The sequence below is a fragment of the Mus musculus genome, chromosome 2 (assembly GCF_000001635.26).
Source record: "Mus musculus strain C57BL/6J chromosome 2, GRCm38.p6 C57BL/6J".
Lineage (NCBI taxonomy): Eukaryota > Metazoa > Chordata > Mammalia > Rodentia > Muridae > Mus > Mus musculus.
In genome coordinates, this window is record NC_000068.7 from 60,504,120 (window position 1) to 60,525,913 (window position 21,794).

The following is a 21,794-nucleotide window of genomic DNA, read 5'->3' on the forward strand; positions in this document are numbered from 1 at the left end:
TACTCACCATCCCTAAGGAGGCTTACAAGAAACTCCACCTCTGCCAACGAAGCTACATCCATCAACACGCTGTCATTCGATTGGCAAGAGTGCAGAGCCCCAAGCCAGCTCTTTCTGTCTTTCTTAAGTTTGTAGCATTTACGATTGAAGGGAGTCCAGTCAGGATCACAGTGAGTGGCATGGTATTTCCAGGAGTCCTTTTCTTTATAAATCAACACAAAGAACAGCATTTGCACAATTACTGCCAGTGCTACCCAATATCCTTTATAGAGTCATGAGTGTGATCACTTTTAGCAAGTAAAACACAGAATTGGTTCCTAGCACCCACACAGTGGCTTACAACCACCTGTCACTCTAGCTCAGAGGATCTGGAGCCCCTTTTTTTTAACATAAGCACTGGGCACACACAGTACACATACATATATAAATATATACATAGAAACATACACATATATACAAACAGAGAGAGAGAGGGAGGGAGGGGAGAGAAGAGGGAGGGAGAGAAAGGGGGAGAGAAGAGGGGGAGGGGGAGAGAGAGACTGTAACTGGTCTGCCTATTTAAAAATGATTTCATATTATAAAAAGGCTGTTATGAAACATAATTTAAATGGTATTCCAAGGATTTTATACAGGGCAGGTATCCTTATCCTGGAGCTAAAAGAGCCTAAAATTCTGTTCACTTCCTTTAGAGCACAGAGGATGAAGTTTCATTTTCTCATTCTCCTGGGTCGCTGTGGTATCTATGATGTCATGCAGGATGAGTGTACAAAACTCCTCCCTTGAGTTTCACCAGACTTTCTTCAGAAGAGCTAAGAATAGCAGGTAGGATGCTATAGCGGCCCCTTTTAGTATGAGCAAATGGGAAGGCAGTGAGGACAGCAGGAAGGAAAGCCTTTGATCCTTTCCCCACCTCCAAGCCCCACAGCACAGAGACTCCTCTTACCAGGGGAAGACCAAATTAAGTGTAGTTTGAGACCCAGCACCAGGGCTCCCCTGGTGAAACCCAGTGCTAAGCAGAGCCCTGCAACTCCCACCATAAAGCTATTAACTGTAGGCTGAGTCTTGCATTTGTCCAGGAAGCTGGCTGTAGCAAAACTGGCCTTCAGGAGGCAAGGCAGAGGTCAGGATGCCATCTGCTAGAGAGCAGAGGGAAGGCTAGCATAGAGCTTCCTATTGCAGCACAGCCTGGTGGCCATGGCTATGACTTAGGTCGATTCTTGGTGACTGTGTAGAACTGGGCAGAACCCTTCAGTGTCTGACAGTGAGTGATGCATTTGGGTGTAGCTGGCTCATGGGGGCAGACTCCTCTCTCTAGATACTCTCTTAGTTCCTTTTGAACAACGTACTAACTACACTGGGTAAAAGCTGACTTGGATTACTGCCTAATAAGAGTGACAAGGTACCAATGCCAAGCTCTTAGCCAATTGGACGTGAGCATTATCTGGTGACAAATGGCCCAGAGAAAACAGGCATCCAGAATAGTATTTCTAGAAGGATTGGCATGAACAAAACTAGATTAGGAAAGGCAAGATAAACAGTCCTTTAGTGGCTAGACACTGCTGCATTACAATAAGTATTGGAAGTTTTCAGGAAGCCATGCCTGTGTCTGTTAGACAAAAGAAAGTTTTAGAAATGGACTAGCTAGTAATCAGTCTGGGAGACCTTCCATAAAAATTAAAACAGCTGCTTGATAGAAGCATATTAGATTTTTAAAAAATACATAAGGTATAAATTAGCAGACTTAAGGGAAGAGAGAGACTCTAATACACTAGTAGTTGGCAATTTGCACCTCATATTTAGTGATATACAGACTGTCCACACTATAAGCCAACCACACAACTGCAAAATCAAATTGCAACCCTGGCCAAATGCCCCTAGAGACATCTACAGAACATTCCAGCAGCTGCCTAATTCACAATTTCCCTCATCAGCATAAATTATTCTCCATGACAGATAATGTTCCTGGTCACAAGACAAGCATTGACAAATCGACAAAAACTGAAATCACATCAACTACTTTTTTTTCCCCAACACAATGCAATAAAACTAGAATTCAAAAATGAGAAAGAGGAAGCTAATACTTACTCATGGAAATTAAATGACTTGTTTTTGAACAGGCAATAAATCAAAGAAGAAGAAGAAGAAATTTAAAAATTTCTTTTGAAACAGGTGCATGTAGAGAGTCAACATGCCAAGCTATATGGGCTCAAGCAAACTCAGCATTAGTGGGGAGGCGTATAGGAATCCTCTGCTTACCTATGGAAGGTAGACATTCAGCGTCATACCCATTCCCTTGCTGCACCTCAAGGGGTTGGTGAGCAAAACAAGAACAAATCAAGGAAAGAATAATAAAGACCAGAGTAGGAATGAATGATATGGAGGTGACAAATTACAAAAGGTCACTGAAATTAGCTACTGGAATTCTCCAAATACAATAGACAAATCCTTAGCCCGACTGAAAAAGAAAAAGTTCAGATAAAACCAGAGATGGAAAGGAAGATGTTGGCACTTTGGGGTAACACGGTAAACTAAAGGCTATCTCTGTAAAAGCTGCAGTTTGACAGCTCAGAGCTCTGAAGCCACCATCTGTAAGTCACTGGGGTAGAGAGTGAGAATTCTGAAGTCCAGAAGGTGTGTATGTGATACCCACCACACTGTCCCTCCAGCAGGCTCACTAACACTGTGGTGGTTTGAATGAGAATTTATGCTTGGTCCCCAGTTGGTGGAACTGTTTGGGAAGAATGAGGAGGCGTGGCTTTGTTGGAGGACGTGTTTCATTGGGGGTAGGCTCTGAAGTTTCAAAACCTCCTATTATTCTTAGGGTGCCCTCTCTGCTTCCTATTTATCTAGGTCAAGAACTCTCAGCTGTCCCTGCCACCATATCTTTGCATTGTTATCATAGGCTCTAACCCAGTGACTGCAAGCCTAATTAAATGCTCTATTATATAAATTGCCTTGGTCATGGCATTTTGTCACAGGGTGGAAAAGGAACTAAGACATTACTCAAAAAGTAATATGCAAGGATGGGTTTCCTGCCTGCACTCATCCTAATGCTATGATATCTTCCCACACACTCCACTGCATTTGGGGGACAACCATCAGGGAAAAGATTAGTCACCCCAGGGGATACCACTAGGAATCTGGGGAAGGTGAGGACATTGATCCAAGTCATAGAATGCAAAGGTAAGCATGGCCAGCAGAGGCCACTGGTATTGCAGAGAAGGAAAACCCCCACTATGAAGACAACTGGGCAGACATTAACACTTGTCCATTCCAGCTTTAGCAACAACAAAACCAACAGGACAGGAAAGAGTCTTCAGGTTCAGCCATGAACTCCTCCATGTTTGTAGCTGGCAGTGGCCAGTTTCTGGGGAGCCAGAAAGAAGTGGCCCTGTTGCTCCTCTTTTTCCCTCTAGGATTTTAGTACTGTCCCTTCCGAACTTCCCCTATACTTTTATGCTTTCATTTTTAATTTCCCTTCATAGATTCATCAAATCTTGTTCTTGAAAGTTTTTCTATTTTGGGCAATATTTTTTTATACCCCCTCTATGTTTCCTCCCTCTACCCTATTCGGAAGTATTATGAAATGTTATTATTGGTGGAGGTGTTAAATATAGGGCCTCATGTAGTCTAGGCTGGCTTGGAGCTTCTGCCAAGGATGACCTGAAGCTCTGATCCTCCTGCTTCTACCTTCTGGTATTTGTGGTACTTAGGAATGAACCCAGAAATACTTTATTGCTTTAAAAAAATGCTTCATAGTATAAACTGAACCGAGAAAAGCTGAAAGCTTTCTCCTTGAGTTCTGTTACAAGGGTGCCCACTTTCACTACTTCTGTCTAGTAGTTCCTGAAGTGCTCACTAAAGCAATCAAGCAAAAGAAGGAAAAGCATTCAAATCAGAAAAGAGGGCTCAAAATTGTCATTGTATGTAGAACCCATCATCTTATTATATATGCAGAGACACCACCAACCCCACAGAAAACAGATAGAAATATAACTGAATTCTATATAACACATCAAAAGTAAGGATTATTTGGTCTGGCGTGGTAGCTCAAACCTTTAATCCCAGCACTCTAGTCTCTGTAAGTTCAAACCCAGACTGGTTTACAAAGTGAGGATAAAGTAAGGTCCAGGACAGCCAGGGCTGTTACACAGACAAACCCTGTCATGAAAAACACAACAACAACAACAGTCAAGACTATTGCTATATGCTAACGGTGAATTATCTAATAAAGAAATAAAACCTGTTTACAATAATTGGAAAAATAGGATAAGTGCAATTCTTAACAAAATACTAAGGATGTTTTTCACAGAACTAAAAAAGGCAAGCCTTAATTTTGTCTGGAATCATAAATCACTTAAACAGTAAAAACTGCTGTGGTGGTTTAAATGCTTGGCCCATGGAAAGTGGCATTATTAGGAGGTATGGCCTTATTGGAACAGATGTGGCCTTGTTGGAGGAGGTGTGTCATGGTGTAGGCAGGCTGTGGGTTCTCCCAGTGCTCACACTCTGCCCAGTACAGAAGAGAGACCCTTCTGCTGGCCGCCTTTGGAAGACAACTCCTCCTGGCAGCCTTCAGATCAAGATATAGAACTCTTTGCTCCTCCAGCACATGTCTGCTTGAATGCTTCCCACCATGATGATAATGGACTATACTGAAGCTCTAAACTATAAGCTAGCCCCAATGAAATGTTTTCCCTTATAAGTGTTGCCTTGGTCATGTTGTCCTTTTGCATCAATGAAAACCTAACTAAGACAGAAGTTGGTACCTAGGACTGGTATTGCTGTGATAGGCCTGACCATGCTTTTGTTGGAAGAATGTGGATTTGGGGACTTTGGAAAGCAGCAGAATGTTTTAAGCAGGGCTTAACAGGTCATCCTAATAGGAAAATGGAATTCAGTGGTGCTGAGGGTGATTTGAACTTTGGGGACTTAGCTCAAGAGGTTTCACAAGAGAAGAATTTTAGTATGTTACCTAGAGATCATTCTTGTGATATGTGATGAAGAATGAGTCTGCTGAAGCGAAAATAAAGAGATTTAGATTAACTGCATTGACAAAGGAAATCTCAGAAAAGCCTAGCATAGATTCTGTACTATGGTTCACTCTTGTGAAGAGTGTTTTTGATTAAAGATAACAAGCTGATCAGGAGTAACAAGCTTAGAAAGGAAAAATACAGAATGTATGGTTCAAAGAGTAAAGGGACATGAGGAAGTGGAATGGAGCTAAATTCTGTGTTCAAGGATATTGAATGGAATTAAAAGAGTGGAGACCTCGGTACAAGATCCTACCCACCTAAGCTTATTGTTTGCAATTGAATAAGGGATACTTATATTATGCTAGGTGTTATTATTACCTGGTTATTGTTTTCATTTGGACATAAGGAGATATGATTATGTGTCAAATTGACAAGGGATGGATTGTGATGGTTACTATCAGTTGTCAACTTAATTGTATCTGGAATGAACTACAATACAGAACTTGTAAAGATCTTGTGAGGGGTAAAGAAAGGCTTAGGTCCAGGCATGGTGGTACACGCCTTTAATCCCAGCACTCAGGAGACAGAGATATGAAGATCTTTGAGTTCAAGGTCAGTCTATAGAGCAAGTTCCAGGACATCCAAGCTTAAGCAGTGAAGGAAACCACTGAAAACAAAAAGTTGGTAAAGATGTAATAGAACAAGGGAGCCATGTTTCAGTCTGGTGAGCAGCAGAACTTGGCAACGTTGGCCGTGTGGCACTGACTTTAGAGTCAAGAGTAGAAGGGGTTACTGCAAACAATTGATGCTGGTGAGCTGGAGCTAGGAAATTAGAGGTAGTTAAGAAAAGATCAGCTGCGGGATACCTGCCAAAGAAAGCTTCTAACTGAGTGGAAGCAGCCCAAGAGGAAGAAGTTTGTAGCCATCAACAAAGATGAAAAGAGTGGGAGATCTGAAGAGCACTTTGTCATCAGAGATGGAGATACAGTTTTAAGCATCACTGGGGTGAAATCTTCTGGTGTTTTCTGAGGGCACAAAGGAGCTGTGTTCCGGATACAGACATTGCTCTGGCATCTGGACTTAGCAATGTGTAAGAATCACCCAGATGGTACAGTTTTGAAGGCATGACGGAGTTATGGAGAGTAACTGAGGCTCGGCACTGTGAGAGACCGAGAAGGCTATTGGTGAAGGTGCAGCCTCAGTTGTAGCTGACAGCCTAGTATTCAAGGGGTCATCCAAAGATATTGAGGCTTAGCACCATGAAAAGAGCCTATAAGAGACTGTTGGATGAAGCCAAGTTGCAATGGAAGACCCCAGTGTGTTGGAGATGACAGTACCATGGGATAACCACCAAGAATAGCAGCAGCAGTGGAGTAGAATTAATCAGAGCCTAGGGTGCTACAGAGGTCAGAACTGGAGAAGTAAGTTCTGAGCAGCAGGATACCTGCCAAGGAAAGCTGATAACAGGGAGTGGAACCAGCCCAAGAGGAAAGAGCTTGTTGCCATCAACAAAGATGAAAAGAGTTGGAGCTCTGAAGAGCATGTTGATATCAACATGGAGATGCAGTTTCAAGTTTGCCCAGCTGGTTTTCTGTCTTGTTCTGGCCCAGTATTTCCTCACTGTGACATTTGGAATGGTAATGTATATCCTGTGATGTTGGAAGTTTGTGAACTGGTTTTTGATTTTGATTTTATAAGGGATTAGAGTTAAGAGATTGCATGAATCTTGGAAGGGACTTTGAACTTTGGACTTTTAAACATTGTTGAGACTGTAATAGACTATGGGGACTTTTGAAGTTGGACTAACTGTGTTTGAACAAGCCAATGGGGGCCAGGGAGTGGAATGTGGTGTTTGAATATCCTTGGCTTGTAGGAAGTGGCACTATTAGGAGGTGTGGCCTTGTTAGAGGAAGTGTGTCACTGTGTAGGCGGGCTTTGAGGTCTCCTAGTGCTCAAGCTCCACCTAGTTTGGAAGAGAGAACCTGCTGCCTGCCTTCAGAAGATAGTCTCTTGGCAGCCTTCGGATCAAGATATAGAACTCTTTGCTCCTCTAGCACCATATCTGCCTGGATGCTGCCATGGTTCCCACCATGGCGACAATGGACCAATCTGAAACTGTAAGACAGCCCCAATGAAATGTTTTCCTTTATAAGAGTTACCTTGGTCATGGTATCCCTTTTCAGCAATGAAACCCCAACTAAGATAACCATGCAAGGTGAAGAGAACAAAATTTAACTCTGGAACATACTACAAAACTCTAGTATTCAAAGGAATATGGGATCAGCATAAACACAGACTCTGACCAGTAGAACAGGATAAAGAACTGAGAAGTGAGCCCGTGGATTGTAGCAAATGATCTTCAACCAAAGTTATAAGACCACAGAACAAAGAAAGAGAAGTATCTTCAATAAAAAGTGCTGGAGAAACGGGCGTGCATACATGGAAAAGTGAAAATATACCATGTTCAGCATTTGCAAAATAACAAATAAAAATGAGTTCATAATTTACAAAAAGACCTTAAGTTATGGAACTGTTTGAAGAAAAAAGGGCAAGTACATCAGGATATTGAAATGGGTGAGCATCTTTTGAACAAGAAGAGTCTGAAGCACAGTAATTAAAAGTAATATCAGACAAATGAGTATTGTCAACTAAAAAGCTTCTACATATATATATATATATATATATATATATATATATATATATATGAATTGAAATTAGTATTTCAAAAGAACAGCTGTACTTCTATGCCCATTGTAGCATTGTCAGAACTTGGTCTGAGAATTGTGAGGAGAATTTTGAGTGCTTGTGAGAAAGCTCCAAGAAAATAAAACAACGTCTTGTGACATCAGTTTCTTCAAAACATGGAATTGTTCTTGGAATGGTTTGCGTACCCCTCCCAGGTGTAACAGAGAGGAGTGGCTTTACTGCAGATGACTCATTATTGCTTGCTGATGCTATTCAATTAAATGGTTAAACTATCCTTTCTATGCCTCCATGGAAAAACATGGTTTGTTTGTTTGTTTTTGCCATGTGTGGCTTGTTACTGAGATTGTATACAGCTTAACTAATGAGAACTTTACTGGGGCGGCCTTTCTTCACCCTCAGAGTATAAACTGTCTGATGCTTTGAGTAAAGTGGCTTTTGCTTGAGACGTTAGTCCACCCATTTCTCAGCTCCATTCTCCCAGGTCCTATCTCCTCTAGATCAGTGACATTGCATTATTTACTTCACTAGTCAAGAACAGAAACAAGGGAAGTGTCACTCAGCAAACAAGTGAATAAAAAGACGTGACATATTTACACCATGCACAATATATTTAACGAAGTATTATTCAGTCATAGGAGTGAAATTCTGTCATTTGGATGGCATGGGTAGACCTAGGTCATTATATTAGGTATAGGAAGCCAGGCACAGAGAGACATAGGCCACATGCTCTCGTTCACATGTGAAATGTAACAACATTTTCACGGATTTTGATGTCATCATTTTGTGGTGAAGTAGAGTGACAGAAGTGAGAGGCTGGGCGGGGTGGGGAGGCGCTATCCACAGCTGGGTGACGGTGAGCTGGAGGGGACAGTGAAGGGCTGAGCATTCGGAAACTGGGAACAAGCATGCAGGTTTTCACTAATGATTAACATTTGAGGTCATAGGTATACTCAACCCGATTGAAATGAACAACGTATACTTTATATATTCATCAATTCTCTACTGCATGAGCACATTAAAATTTTATTATTATTTTTTAAATGTGTCATTTAGCAAAAAAAAAAAAAAATATCCTGGCAGCTCAGAAACATAGTGTGATCCCACTAGAGTAATTATCAGACCAATTCATTAACTAGATCTATTGATGAGATCATCAAGTCAAACAAAAGAAAATAAGGTGACGAGAGAGAGAGAGAGAGAGAGAAAGAGAGAGAGAGAGAGAACAAAAATTAAGTGAAGGATGAAAGAAGAAATGGAGAAATAAGGAATGAAGAAACCGGGGCTGGTGAGGGATCAGAGGGTAAGAGCACTGACTGCTCTTCTGAAGGTCCTGAGTTCAAATCCCAGAAACCACATGGTGACTCACAACCACCCATAATGAGATCTGATGCCCTCTTCCGGTGCATCTGAAGTCATCTACAGTGTACTTATGTATAATAATAAATAAATCTTTGGGCCGGATCGACCAGAGAGAGCAGGAACAACCAAAGCAAGCAGGGCTGACCAGAGCGAGCAGAGATCCTAAATTCAATTCCCAACAACTACATGAAGGCTCACAACCATCTCTACAGCTACAGTGTACTCACATACATAAAATAAATAATCTTTGAAAAAAAAAAAGGATGAAGAAACAAATCAGAAAGTAAATGTCCATAACAGCCAGAAGCAGTTCTAGCAAATGCTTGAAATAATGGAAAAATCGTTACACAAAGTTATGAGTGGAAGCTTTCCCCCCTCCCACGCTATGCCCAGTTCTCCAACACTGCCGGTGTCAACTGCCATTGGAGGGGAAAAAAACAGTTAGAACCCAAGTGGCAGAGGCAATGTTTACAAATTATGAATTAGTGTATTTTAAAATCTAGAGCTGTTTCTAATTATCCCTGTAATAATTCTTTAAAATTTGGCCTTGTTGTTATTTTGACTTTTAAGTTCAGATTAAAAGTTCCCACAGAAACTAAATGAGGCAAGACACATTAGAAATGGATATAATTAGGGCTAGGAAGATGGTCAGTGGGTAAGAATGATGCTGTGCAAGCCAGAGTATGTGAGTTCAAATCCCCCAGAGCCCGTGTAAAAAGTCAGGCATGAGTCTTAAAATCCTAGTGTGGGAGGAGACTGCAGAGAGAGGATTATTATTGAGGCTTGCTGGCTACTAGTCTATCTCCAGGTTCAGTAAGAGACACAGTCTCAGGGGAAAGAGGCGGAAAGTGAGAGAGCAGGATAGCTGATGTCCTCTGGCCTCAGCATGTTCACATGGGCATACACGCCCATACACACGCGCACATACGCCAAGTGTATACGTCTTGTACAAAAACATAAACTGATCACTGTCAACACATCTGTCAGTACTCACTCATACTCACAGATGAATAACGAGTGACGATGATAGGCTTGGAGTAGATTATAACTAGGAATTATTTGTTTTAATTATAACCCAAATTTTGTTCATTATTTTAGTGGGGATAGCACATTACTAATAGGAAATTTGAAATGTGGCAGAAACATGAAAATACTTCAGTAGAGGTCTGGAGTTCTGTTGCATACCAGGTGACCAGAGTCTAAACGGTGCACTGTAATATGTTGAAATAGCCTTAAGAGAGGCATTGGAATGGTTTCTTCACAAAGAAATGATAATGTTTGAAGCAATGGCTATGCTGATCATTGCACAACACACATGGAGCAAAGCACATCGCACTCCATAATTTTGTACAGGTATTATGTTAAAAAGCGAACAAAAAGAAAAACAAAGAAAATCAGCATAATAAATGTACTGCTAAGATATTCTCTTTTACCTTTAAGTTTGAGGAATCCCTCAAATAAAACTCAAAACTATACAAGAAAGCACACGTTGGTTTTCTGATATGGATTGATGGAAGAGCAAGGACAGGAATGTTGACTCGGCTAATGTCCTTTTGCTCTGGTTTTGAGCATTTGTGGTAGGCATGGTACTTCAGGATGGCCGGGGTCACTTACACATTTTTATTCACATAGCCACCAACCTGAATTTTCCAAGCCCTAATTATGAATTATTTACAAAAACAGAGAAATTTGAAGGCGTGGAGGGGACATGTCAACAACCAAAGGATGACTGGAGGAGCACTTACCCAGGATTCCCTGCGCAGTGTGGTTTAGATCCCGTTTGCATATATAAGGCAAGGTGGACTCGCAGTCCCTGCTCCTCCAGGCAGCTGAAACAACCTCCAGGGTTCCACAGTGATGCTCAACAAATGGCCCAGGAGTTATCTCTGAAAATCAATACACACAGAAATGCTTGCAGCACAGAAGGTAGCCCTTCTCTTTGCCTCTGTAGCGCCCCCTACAGGACACTCACTATAATTGTCTGTGATTTTGAAGTTCAAGTCTAGATCTGACTAGAGAACTACTTTGGTTGTATCAAAGCAGAGGAAATATTTTGCAATTTGTTGCTATTTTGAAAATGGCAGTCTATCTTTGACATCCCCCCCCTCCCATAGCCCCAGGATGTTAGCTAAATAGATTATCTTTCTGGCTTCTGCCTTCTACAAAACTCGCCTTGTAGGAAGCCAGGAAGAATAAAACAGTATTTATAAACCCCTAGGTGTGGTGGCATACACCTGCAATCCCAGCACTTGAGAGGTCAAGGCAGAAGAACTGAGAGGTCTAGGCTTGCTTGGGTAACACAGGAGAACCTGACCCAAGGAGGTAAACATTAACCTCTCTCAGAATAAAATATTTTTGTGGGACTGCAATGTCTAAGTCTGCAGCATATCCCAGCATGTTGAAGGTAGATAAGGTGCTGCGGGTACCTTGGCTCCAGTTCAGGTAGCTGAGTGGTGTTCCATCAGACCACTGCCAGCCAGCCTTCTCATCCAGCTGGTTCAAACCAATCCACACTTCCTTGACTACCTTGCTCAAGTGCTCTGAAAAGAAAATCACGGCATTTCAACAGGAAAGCGAATAGACAACACTAAAAGAAAGTCAAACTCGATGCTTCACTGCTTTCTTGAACTATTTCGTCGTGTCATAAAGCCATAGGTAATGCCAGACTATGATAGAAACAGATGCCATGACCCCTTTGCTGGGGCTTTGGTGAGACAAAGCAGGGCTCTGAAGAATTACTGACAGCAATGAGCAATGTCACGCTCTGGTCTATCCGAAGGCGCTCTGTTTGGAATGTGAGGCTCTCCCACTTCCTCCAGCTCACACACTTCCAGTTTTAGACTTTGGAGGCAGAGATGACCATGGCCACGCCCACAGAGTGAATGGAAGCAAGCGCTCACACTGGGGTGAACTGAAGACGAAGCAGAGCTGCTGAAGGAAAGCATCAGAGAGCAGGAGCCCAGTGTTCTGAGGCTCAGCACGGGGGACCCAGCCTGGGGGCCCACACACTTGAGAAGAGGATTTTTGTGGTTCTGTGGTCCCTGCTTCTAAACACGGCACAGCACGGCAGCATCTCCCCAGTTAATCCAATCCTGTGCCTTTAACAGATACTGTAGAAAACAGGACTAACATGCTAACACAGAGCAATGTGCCCAACGAAATTGTATAATTATGGTTTTTCTATTAATGTGCCTAAGTTGAAAATAAGTGGTTTTTTTCTAGTATGAATGTGTACTACTTGTACAATAAAATTTTCAGTGAAAATGGCTAATTCTGTGGTCCTCTCAGATATTGCTGTTTTGACATATCTTCTGTAAAGGAGAGCACCGCTTTCTTCTGATTCATGTGCTTCAGATAATCTCACCCACTCCCTTCCTCACCTTCTCTTCCCTTTCTCTCTCCTTGCCTCTCTTTTTATCACTGTCTCTCCATGTATCTCTCTGCCTATCTCTTTGTTTCTATCTCTTTTTGTGTTTCTCTGTGTGTGTCTATCCTTGTTCTCTTTGTCTTTGTTTCTATTGTGTTTCTCTCTCTCTCTCTCTCTCTCTCTCTCTCTCTCTCTCTCTCTGTCTGTCTTCTTTCTAAATGCAGGGACCTAGCCTAAAGTTGCAGGCAGATTATATCCAGAGAGTGCGTGTCTGGGCTTGTTTCCTTCCTATCATTTCAGCCTGTTTACTCTCCCAGGCTCCTCAGTTTGGCTGTGTGGTTATCAGGACAAGGACTCTGTGTATTCACATGTTAAGTCTGCTGCTCAACAATTAAGTTAAAGTCAGCAATTAAGTCCTCAACCATTGGACATTTCAATACACAGTGGAAGTTTGATGAGGCTGGACACTTAAAAAAAAAGGTAAAAGGTGCTCTAACACTAAATAGAACATATTATATATGAACTCCATATCCAAGTTTTTGTGACATTATATCCAGTCTCTTTTTAAGTTAACCTTCCCATGAGGCCAGGGTAGATTGGAAGATTCACTGATAGGACATGGAGAAGTGATATTGTAAATAACATAATTCACATATTAATTATTCTTAGAATTACTCTATGTACTCAAAATCATGCAATTGTGCTTACTAAAACATATAGAAGGATCATACAATGTGTAATTAGTGTTTAAAAGTACACACACAGAAACAAAAACAAAAACAAAATATCACCCAACAAAACAGTCAGACAAAATATAAACCCAACCCTTCTCCCCTAGTCTACTTACCTTTTTAACTAAGTTTACCCTTAGCACATGAATACAAACTCAGGACTAAATTCTTTTGGATGTTTCTTGTCATTTGTGACAGCCTAGATAATTCTTCATCTCACAATTTGGTGACTAGCTAGAGATATTAGACTCCTTTCACCACTAAAAATACTTTGGTTAGGACAGTTTCTGTCTTTCTGAATAGACTTCTATTTTCCCAAACAAGCCCGAAAGCCTAATTATAGAATTGAAATGTTTAAATAAAAGCCATTGACATATCTTATTTTTTTTAAATTGCTATTCAAGCTTGATGAATAGGTACAAATTCTCCCATGAGAAACCATGGCAGTTAAGATAGATAACAACTGTAATTCATAAATGGTGTGCAAGCTTTTGCACAAGACTCATTACACATTAGTAATGATTTGGGAAATTGTCATTTTATTCCAAGAAGATTCATTCAAATTAGTTTTGACGATAATTCCCCACTTGTGCAGAGCTGTGGAGGAAGGTTGAACAGGCACTGTGCATCCATTTATCTCAGTCCTTCTGGACGATGTCTCTGCCTTTGTAAAGCTGTAAGTCCGCCTCTTTCACCATCCAGTGAACCTCATTATAAGAATACAGACAAAGTAACTGGGACACAGCACATGTATGTGTGGGAATGGTTGGCAACAGCGATAAACAAATATCAAAGTAATTTTATCTGCCTACTCCAAAGGCAGATTGAGAGAGTGACATGTTACTACAAGTTACACTGCTCAGTAATAATTAAAATGAGATGCAGGCCGGAGAAGATGTCTCGGTGAGTAAGAGTGCTCATTCTGCAAGCATGAGGGCCTGAGGTTGCCTTCCCAGAACCCACATCAGAAGCTGGACATGTCTAGTAAGCTCGTGACCTCAACATTTTGGGGCAAATATAGGAAGACTCCAGGATCTCACTGGCCAGCTAACCTAGCTGAGCCTGTGAAACGCTGGTTCAGTGAAAGACTCTGTCTCAGGAGAGTAAGGCAGGGAGGAATGCAGAAAGGCACCTGCCATCTGGGTCTGCTCTCCAACAGTGTGTGCAGGGATGCATCAGCATACTCACATATATACATCACACACACACACACACACACACACACACACACACACACACACACACGTATCCCACAACACAGAACTATATATCCATCTTTACAAACAGGAATACATACAGGTAAATTAAATAAGCAGATTATAAAATTATGCACACAGCTGTTAAGTGGTCAGCCCACACCATTTGTTATGCACACCAGACAGTTTCCTAAGGCTTCCTCTGTATTATAAGATACATTGTATACCACCAACTAGTTACTATCATGATTTCCACTTCCTAAGGGGGAAGTTGAACTGTCAAGAGGCTAACTCACTTCTTGAGTAACCCTGCAAGCAGTGGTGGTGGTGGCAGGACTCGGACACAGAGAGGAGTCTCTCTCTTCTGTCTGTCCGTGTACTGGAAAGTACCTTGGACTACACAGGCTCCTTGTTTTTTTATACTGTACTGATCTCTATAGATACTACTGGTTAGGTCTTATTTGTTGTAGTTACCAATCTGACACAAGCCAGAGTCATCTGAAAAGGGGGAGATCTCAACTGAGAACATTCCTCCATTAGATTGTTGTAGGGCATTCTCTGGATTCATCATTGATGTGGGAGGGTCCAGCCCAATGTGAGTGGTGGCACCCCTGGGCAGATGGTGTTCAGTGGTATATGAAAGCAGGCTAAACAAAGCCAGGAAGCAGCACTCCTCCATGACTTGGGCTTCAGTTCCCTCTCTAAGTTCCTGCCCTGACTTCCCTCAGTGATGACTACCTGTAAGTGTACAAGGAAATAAACCCATAAACCCTCTCCTCTCCTTACTCTTAGTCACGGGGTTTACCTCAGCAGCCACTGCAGTATGTCTGCACGCATATTTACTTACTTTGGCAGAGCATGGCTAGCCCTAAATTGTAGAACTATGGCAGATATTTTTCTCCATTTGCTTTCCTTTTTGTATGGCTGAACTTCAAAGGCTAAAATTACTACAGATGAATTTGAGAAAAAAAAAATTGTGCCCGAAACTCAATCAAATCAGTTGAATTTGATAGTTCTTAATGTTTCTATTATTAATTATTATTAAAGAATTATTAATTTGTGTGTGGAGGTGCCTGTGCGCAGTGGTGCGTGTGTGGGGGCACGGACAGCTCTTAGGACTTGCTTCTTTCTTGCTGCATCCTGGGATTGAGGATTGAACTGAGGTCATCTGACCTGCGCACAAGCACCTCTCTCTCTCTACCCACTGATCTACCTGGTCAGGTGGAAGAAACACACTTTCCAGCTCATTTTCACAGTTCTGTTTGAGGCAGAAAACAAAGATAGGAAAAATGGTGGACGCGTGGAAGGAAAGCATGGAAAAAAAGTCTTTCATCCTGGGCCTGGTTTATCCATCTTGTGGACAGAGACAGGGAACCTCAGGCACCATTGACCACTGAGAGGGCCAAAGTTGTTTACGGAGACAATATAATTTTTCCCTCAAGCTACCTTGTCAAAGATAAACAAGTTGTGTATGATTTAGCCTAAAGTTATATAGAGCTTTGAGCTCCCCACACTTCCGTCCCCTCCTAAACCCAAACAGTACCTTTTACAAATCACCTTATAACTTTGTGCAGAAGAAAATTATTTAAACCAAAACAAATACCAATTTCATTTTGTAAAAAAATTAATTATTTGTTTTTCGTACTACTGTGTTGTCTGCAGGTATATCTGTGTGAGGGCGTTGATGCCCTGGAGCAGCAGTTACAGGCAGCTGTGAACAGCCACACAGATGTTGGGAACTGAACCCAGGTCCTCTGGAAGAACAGCCAGTGCTCTAAACCACTGAGCCATCTCTCCAGCCCCAGAAGAAAATTCTTGAACTTTTAACATTGGTGTAGAAATGTTTTGAAATGGGGGAAGAATGATTTCTGAGCAATCTTTAGAGACGTAACTTGAGTCCAGAAAAATTCTACAAATATCTATTGCAAAGATAACTAGATAGAGACTCTCTTGAGAAGCTGGTATCAATGTCTGGGTCTGCCTTATTTTTTTCCTGGGTGCTTCTTCTGTTAGCCCCTGCGTTCAAGATCATGTTAAGAATGTCATTAAATAAATCTCTAATTCTGCTTCATATTGGGCCACCTATATACTCTTTTCTTGTTTTTTTCATTGAGCAACAAACTCGGCTTTGTCTGAATGGAGGTTCCTAACGGGAAGGAACCCCGTCAGGCTGGCGTGGAGGATGGAGGGTACCCGAGCTTCTCTGCTTTTCCCCATTGACAACGTGGGGGCTTGTCTGGGACCCAACTAAATCACTGGTGGATTTCATTAGCTGTTACTTGTCTGATCAGCCTTGATAAACGCAGCTTGTATTTCATCTTGGTTTGTTTCTGTTTTCTGGCCAAAGACCTATTTGATGTTTATTAAAATAAGTGTTATTAGAAATGAAGGTAAAATTCTCCCAGCATTGTCTCCATCCCATCCTTGGATCAGATGAAACAATGCTGAGCTTATCTAGAAGGACATTTCCATGAGATCTGATTTACCAGTGTCAAGTCATGCTGTTGCTTTAAGGAGAGCAGGCTGAGACACCATAGTAAAGCTGTTTCCCCAAACAGCACATTCCAGAAACATGCCAGAAATGGCCACTTCGAAATTTTGTTTTGACCCTGTATCTCAAGATCTATGTGTCTTTTAATACATCTCCAACACTATCATATTGGGTATCCGTAAAGTTATTTTCTTAGCGCAGTTTTGCCTGAATGGAGGTCCCTAAGGGAAAGGGACCACGTTAGCAGGACGTGGGAACAAAGTAAAGCTGTTTCCCATTCCCATTGCTGCTGGCCCTTTGAAACACTATTGTCTTGTTGTGCTAGTGTTTTTTTTTTTTATTTCTCCACTAATGTTAAGGTTTTGGTATTTACCAAAGGGCCTGTGATGGGCCTGGACACCAGGATGGATAAGCTAGCAACAAGTAGACTATGTAATTATTTACCAATGGAATTGAATGTTGAAATTCTGCAGGGGACAAGAATCAGTACTTATGCTGAAAAACTCCTCTGCACCACCTGCCAGAGTTGTCGCTCACATGGGTCACGTGCTATTGTTTCAAATTCTCTTCCCCAAGATGGGGGGAGGGGAACTGAGGCATAAGTAGTGTGAAAGAGAATGGTGCAGTGTTCATAGAAAACACATTCAGTTTCAGTGTCTCTGGTTTTATTTGAAGTTCCTTGATCCACTTAGATCACAAAGGAACTCACACAATATGTACTCACTGATAAGTGGATATTAACCCAAAACCTAGGATACCCAAGATATAAGATACAATTTCCTAAACACATGAAACTCAAGAAAAATGAAGACTGAAGTGTGGACACTATGCCCCTCCTTAGAAGTGGGAACAAAACACCCTTGGAAGGAGTTACAGAGACAAAGTTTGGAGCTGAGACGAAAGGATGGACCATGTATAGACTGCCATATCCAGGGATCCACCCCATAATCAGCATCCAAACGCTTACACCATTGCATACACTAGCAAGATTTTATCGAAAGGACCCAGATGTAGCTGTCTCTTGTGAGACTATGCCGGGGCCTAGCAAACACAGAAGTGGATGCTCACAGTCAGCTAATGGATGGATCACAGGGCCCCAAATGGAGGAGCTAGAGAAAGTACCCAAGGAGCTAAAGGGATCTGCAACCCTATAGGTGGAACAACATTATGAACTAAGCAGTACCCCGGAGCTCTTGACTCTAGCTGCATATGTATCAAAAGATGGCCTAGTTGGCCATCACTGGAAAGAGAGGCCCATTGGACATGCAAACTTTATATGCCCCAGTACAGGGGAACGCCAGGGCCAAAAAGGGGGAGTGGGTGGGTAGGGGAGTGGGGGTGGGTGGGTATGGGGGACTTTTGGTATAGCATTGGAAATGTAAATGAGCTAAATACCTAATAAAAAAATACAAAAAAAAAAAAAAAAGAAAAAAAATTTCGGGATTAGAGAGGTAGCAAGATGGCTCAGTGGGCAAGGACACTTGCTACCAAACATGACAAAAGTTTGATCCCCAGAATCCATATGCTTGAAGGAGAGAACTGACTCCTAAAAAACTGTCCTCCGACATCTGCAGGTCGACATGTACACATATGTTGACATATGATGTCCTCCGACATCATACATGCACACATGCACACATATACACACGCACACTCAAAATGAAGGTTTTAGAATTCAGAATTAAAATTTGGGCTATATTAAGAAAAGAAAAACAATTTTAAGGATACATATATATATATATATTTGCATCCAAGGGTAGAACTGCCCGCAGTAGCCATTTTATTGCATTATTATCCACGTGCACCATTTCTGTACTTACTCCTTATGAAATCTTCTTCATCTTCATCTGCAATACTTAGCAAAGCACCTCCTTGCATCAGGCATGAAGAATGGGCCTGGTTCCAAGACAGAGACGAAAGCAGGTTGAACTGGTAGCAAATGCGTGAACTGCCATTCCTTTGCCACGTAGCATCACAGAACACCTTCATAGAGGCTGAAAAAAAGTCCATTAAAAACACTCATGACAGTGTTCCCCTCCACAGTGATATCTAAGATGCATTCAAATAAGATGGCTCCAGCGTGCATGCTCTCAAACTTCAGTGCCTTGACTAGGTCTTTATGTGAAATCCGCATTGCTGTTCTATTAATGTCTTACGGTTAAACACATCCTAAATTTACCTGAGGAAGCTCAAGAGATGATCGGTAAAGAATCTCTGATACTCTCAAGGGAATAAGAGAAGTTAGTTTTAAGAGAAAGAAATGAAATGAGGTTTTTTTTTGAAAATAATATTTTGATTCTTTAATAAGCAAGCATTTAGAACTTCATGTTAGACATGGGAGTTAAATATTTTCTTGGGATAGACTTTAATGCTGTTTCCCAAACTAAAAGCAAACTGCCAAGATGGAGTGATTGTGGCGTAGGAGCTATGTGTTAAACACAAACACGGTTTCACCCGGCATAAGGATAATGATACCAGCTTTAAGTAGTTCTTTCAGACAAACAGGAACAAAATCCACTTTTAAGATACTGGCCAAGATTTCATAGTATGCTTAAAAGCAAATTTAATAGAGTATGAAGTGTAGATCTGAAATCTGGAGTTTCTTGAAATGACAGGCAACAAAGGCCTAGCCGTGTGCTTTTGCTAACGTTCTAACCCAACCCCCAAGGTGAACCAGTTCTCGAACTCGAACTCAGTCGTACAACGTGTAGGAAATGTGAGCCGTATTTTAGCATGTGTGTAACTGGTGGACAGGCAGCATGCTGCAGTCTAGACTGTTCTTTTCCTCCAAGTATAGTCCTGAAAGTCAGCTGACAGCAGGACACTTCCCATGACAATTTGGTACATCACGACTGTAGGGTGTGCTTTTCAAATCCATCATGTAGATTCCTGGGCTGTAGAAGCCTGCTTAGTACTAATTCAATATATGTCACACTGACTTGACAATGAAATCTTTTTTTTTTTTTTTGTGCTCCTTTTTTTTTTTTTAACCTAGAATACTTCGATAACTCCCTTGAAAAATGTGGAAGTTTGATTTCATGTCTAGTTACTGCATACCTTTTCAAGAACCAAAGCAGCTAGTTGGAAGTTAGTTAATAATTTACAGCTAGGGACATCTACAGCATTTCCTGGCTGATACATGTATTTATGAATGAGTTCAATATTAAAGACAACAGAAAAAAAAGATTGTCACCAAAAAAAAGTTTAAGAGAGGGAAGGGAAGAGGAGGTGGAAGAAAAGGGGAAATTTTAGAAACTACTTTGCTGGGGTGGCTAGAATGCTCTCATTGAGATGGAGTCCTTCATTGTTGACTTAGGTAGAATGGTAGGATTTCCCTGGTATGGCCAATACACTAGGTTTAGATTTTAGATTGGCCATGTTCCCCTGGTGTGACTGCTGAGACCCTGAAAGTTGATTGGCAACTTCAGGTGGGATGCGGAGAGTAACACAGTTCATGGAGAGAAGCAGCCCATGGAGAGAAGCAGCCCTTTGGAGATTAGCTGCCTGCACAGAACTATAAATTCTATCACCCGAGTGAAACAAACGTGAATGCTAAACGAACTGACTTCTAAGGAGAATGTGAGTGTCTACTGCAAACATTTGACAGAAGTTTCTCTATTATATAACCTTCGACATCATCACAGATAGTATAAACCCAAGTCAAATCTAACATTACCCCAGCTATAAGTCTGGAAAGAAGAACATATTGAAAGGGCAGGACCAGCTCTTGACAAAAACAGAACCCAGGTGGCAGCCTTTCTTATCATGCATGTGGCTGTGGTCTGTGTTATAATCAAGGCTTACTGTCAGGTCTTTCTCCATGTCAGGAGTGAGCAACAGGTGCCCTGTTCCCAGGATTAACTTCTGCCTGTTACCACCCTCGAGTCACCACTGGCCACCCAGACATGCCTGCCTTAGAAAAGGCTTTGAAGTTTTTTCCTTAAAGACAGTGTTACTTAGGGTTTGTTTCACGGAGCATCAGGTTTGCAGCCTGGAACAAATTGTAAACGTGTATCCTTGAGCCCCATACCAGATCTAGGACCTCCGAAACTGAGAGCAGGGAATCAGCTTAATTTTTTTTTAAATTCTGCTACAAAATTCATTGCAGGGTCTCAGTGGTCATTCCAGATGAACCTGACCGGTCTAAGGTCTACACACAGCGTATTGGCCATCTCAGGCCATCTTACCTAAAGGCAACAATGAAGGATTCCGTCTTAATGATGGCTTCCATCTTAATGTGAAAGGTTCCATCTCAATGATGAAGGATTTCATCTCAATGAGGATATTCTAGGTACCCCAGCAAAGTGGTTCCTAAAAAATTTTTCCTTTCTCTTCCTCCTCTCCTCTCCCCTCCCTTAAATATTGTTTGGGGACAACCTTGTTTTCTGTTGTCTTTAATATTGAACTCATTTATAAATACATATATCAGCTAGGAAATACTGCAGACGTCTTTAGACATACAAGGTCTCAGCCATTGAATCTTCCTTGGACCTATGCTTTCCTATTGAGAATTTCCCTTCTATAGAAACAGGTTAATCCTCATATTGAGAATTTCCCTTATGTCTAAAACAGGTTAATTGGTGAGTGTTTGGTCAGAGCCCCACTTTTGTTTTCTGAGAAACCACATCTGAGTCATCAAGTGATTTCGCTTCCCTGCACCTTTAGTGCCTCAGTTACCCCATTTCCAGGTGCATTCCAAAATGGCTGAGTATCTTCTGTCTTTAAAAAGGAGTAAAAAAAAAAACTCCCTAATTTGTTCTCCCTATCCCAGCTATTGCCTTCTCTCTGTTTCCAATCGTTACATACTTTTATGCACATACTATCTATAATTCCTCATCTCCTAAAGTTTTTATTGCAACGTAAGTCATACGCCATGTAATTCACCCACTGAAATTCCATAATTCAATCTTCAGTATAATCAGAAGAGTGTGGAAGCATCATAATTGCTTTAGAATGATTAAATCATTT

General features: G+C 41.4%; 1 protein-coding gene across 2 annotated transcripts in view; it reads right to left on the minus strand.

Moving 5' to 3' along the window:
- Positions 1-21,794, minus strand: part of Pla2r1 (phospholipase A2 receptor 1) — a 135,784-nt gene that overhangs the window by 86,577 nt on the left and 27,413 nt on the right. For both annotated transcript variants that reach the window (NM_008867.2, XM_006498928.4), the window contains 4 exons: positions 18,647-18,820; positions 11,468-11,581; positions 10,787-10,927; positions 8-202 (listed from right to left, as the gene is read on the minus strand). In NM_008867.2, the coding sequence (NP_032893.1) occupies positions 8-202; positions 10,787-10,927; positions 11,468-11,581; positions 18,647-18,820 (624 nt within the window). The remainder of the gene's footprint in view (positions 1-7; positions 203-10,786; positions 10,928-11,467; positions 11,582-18,646; positions 18,821-21,794) is intronic.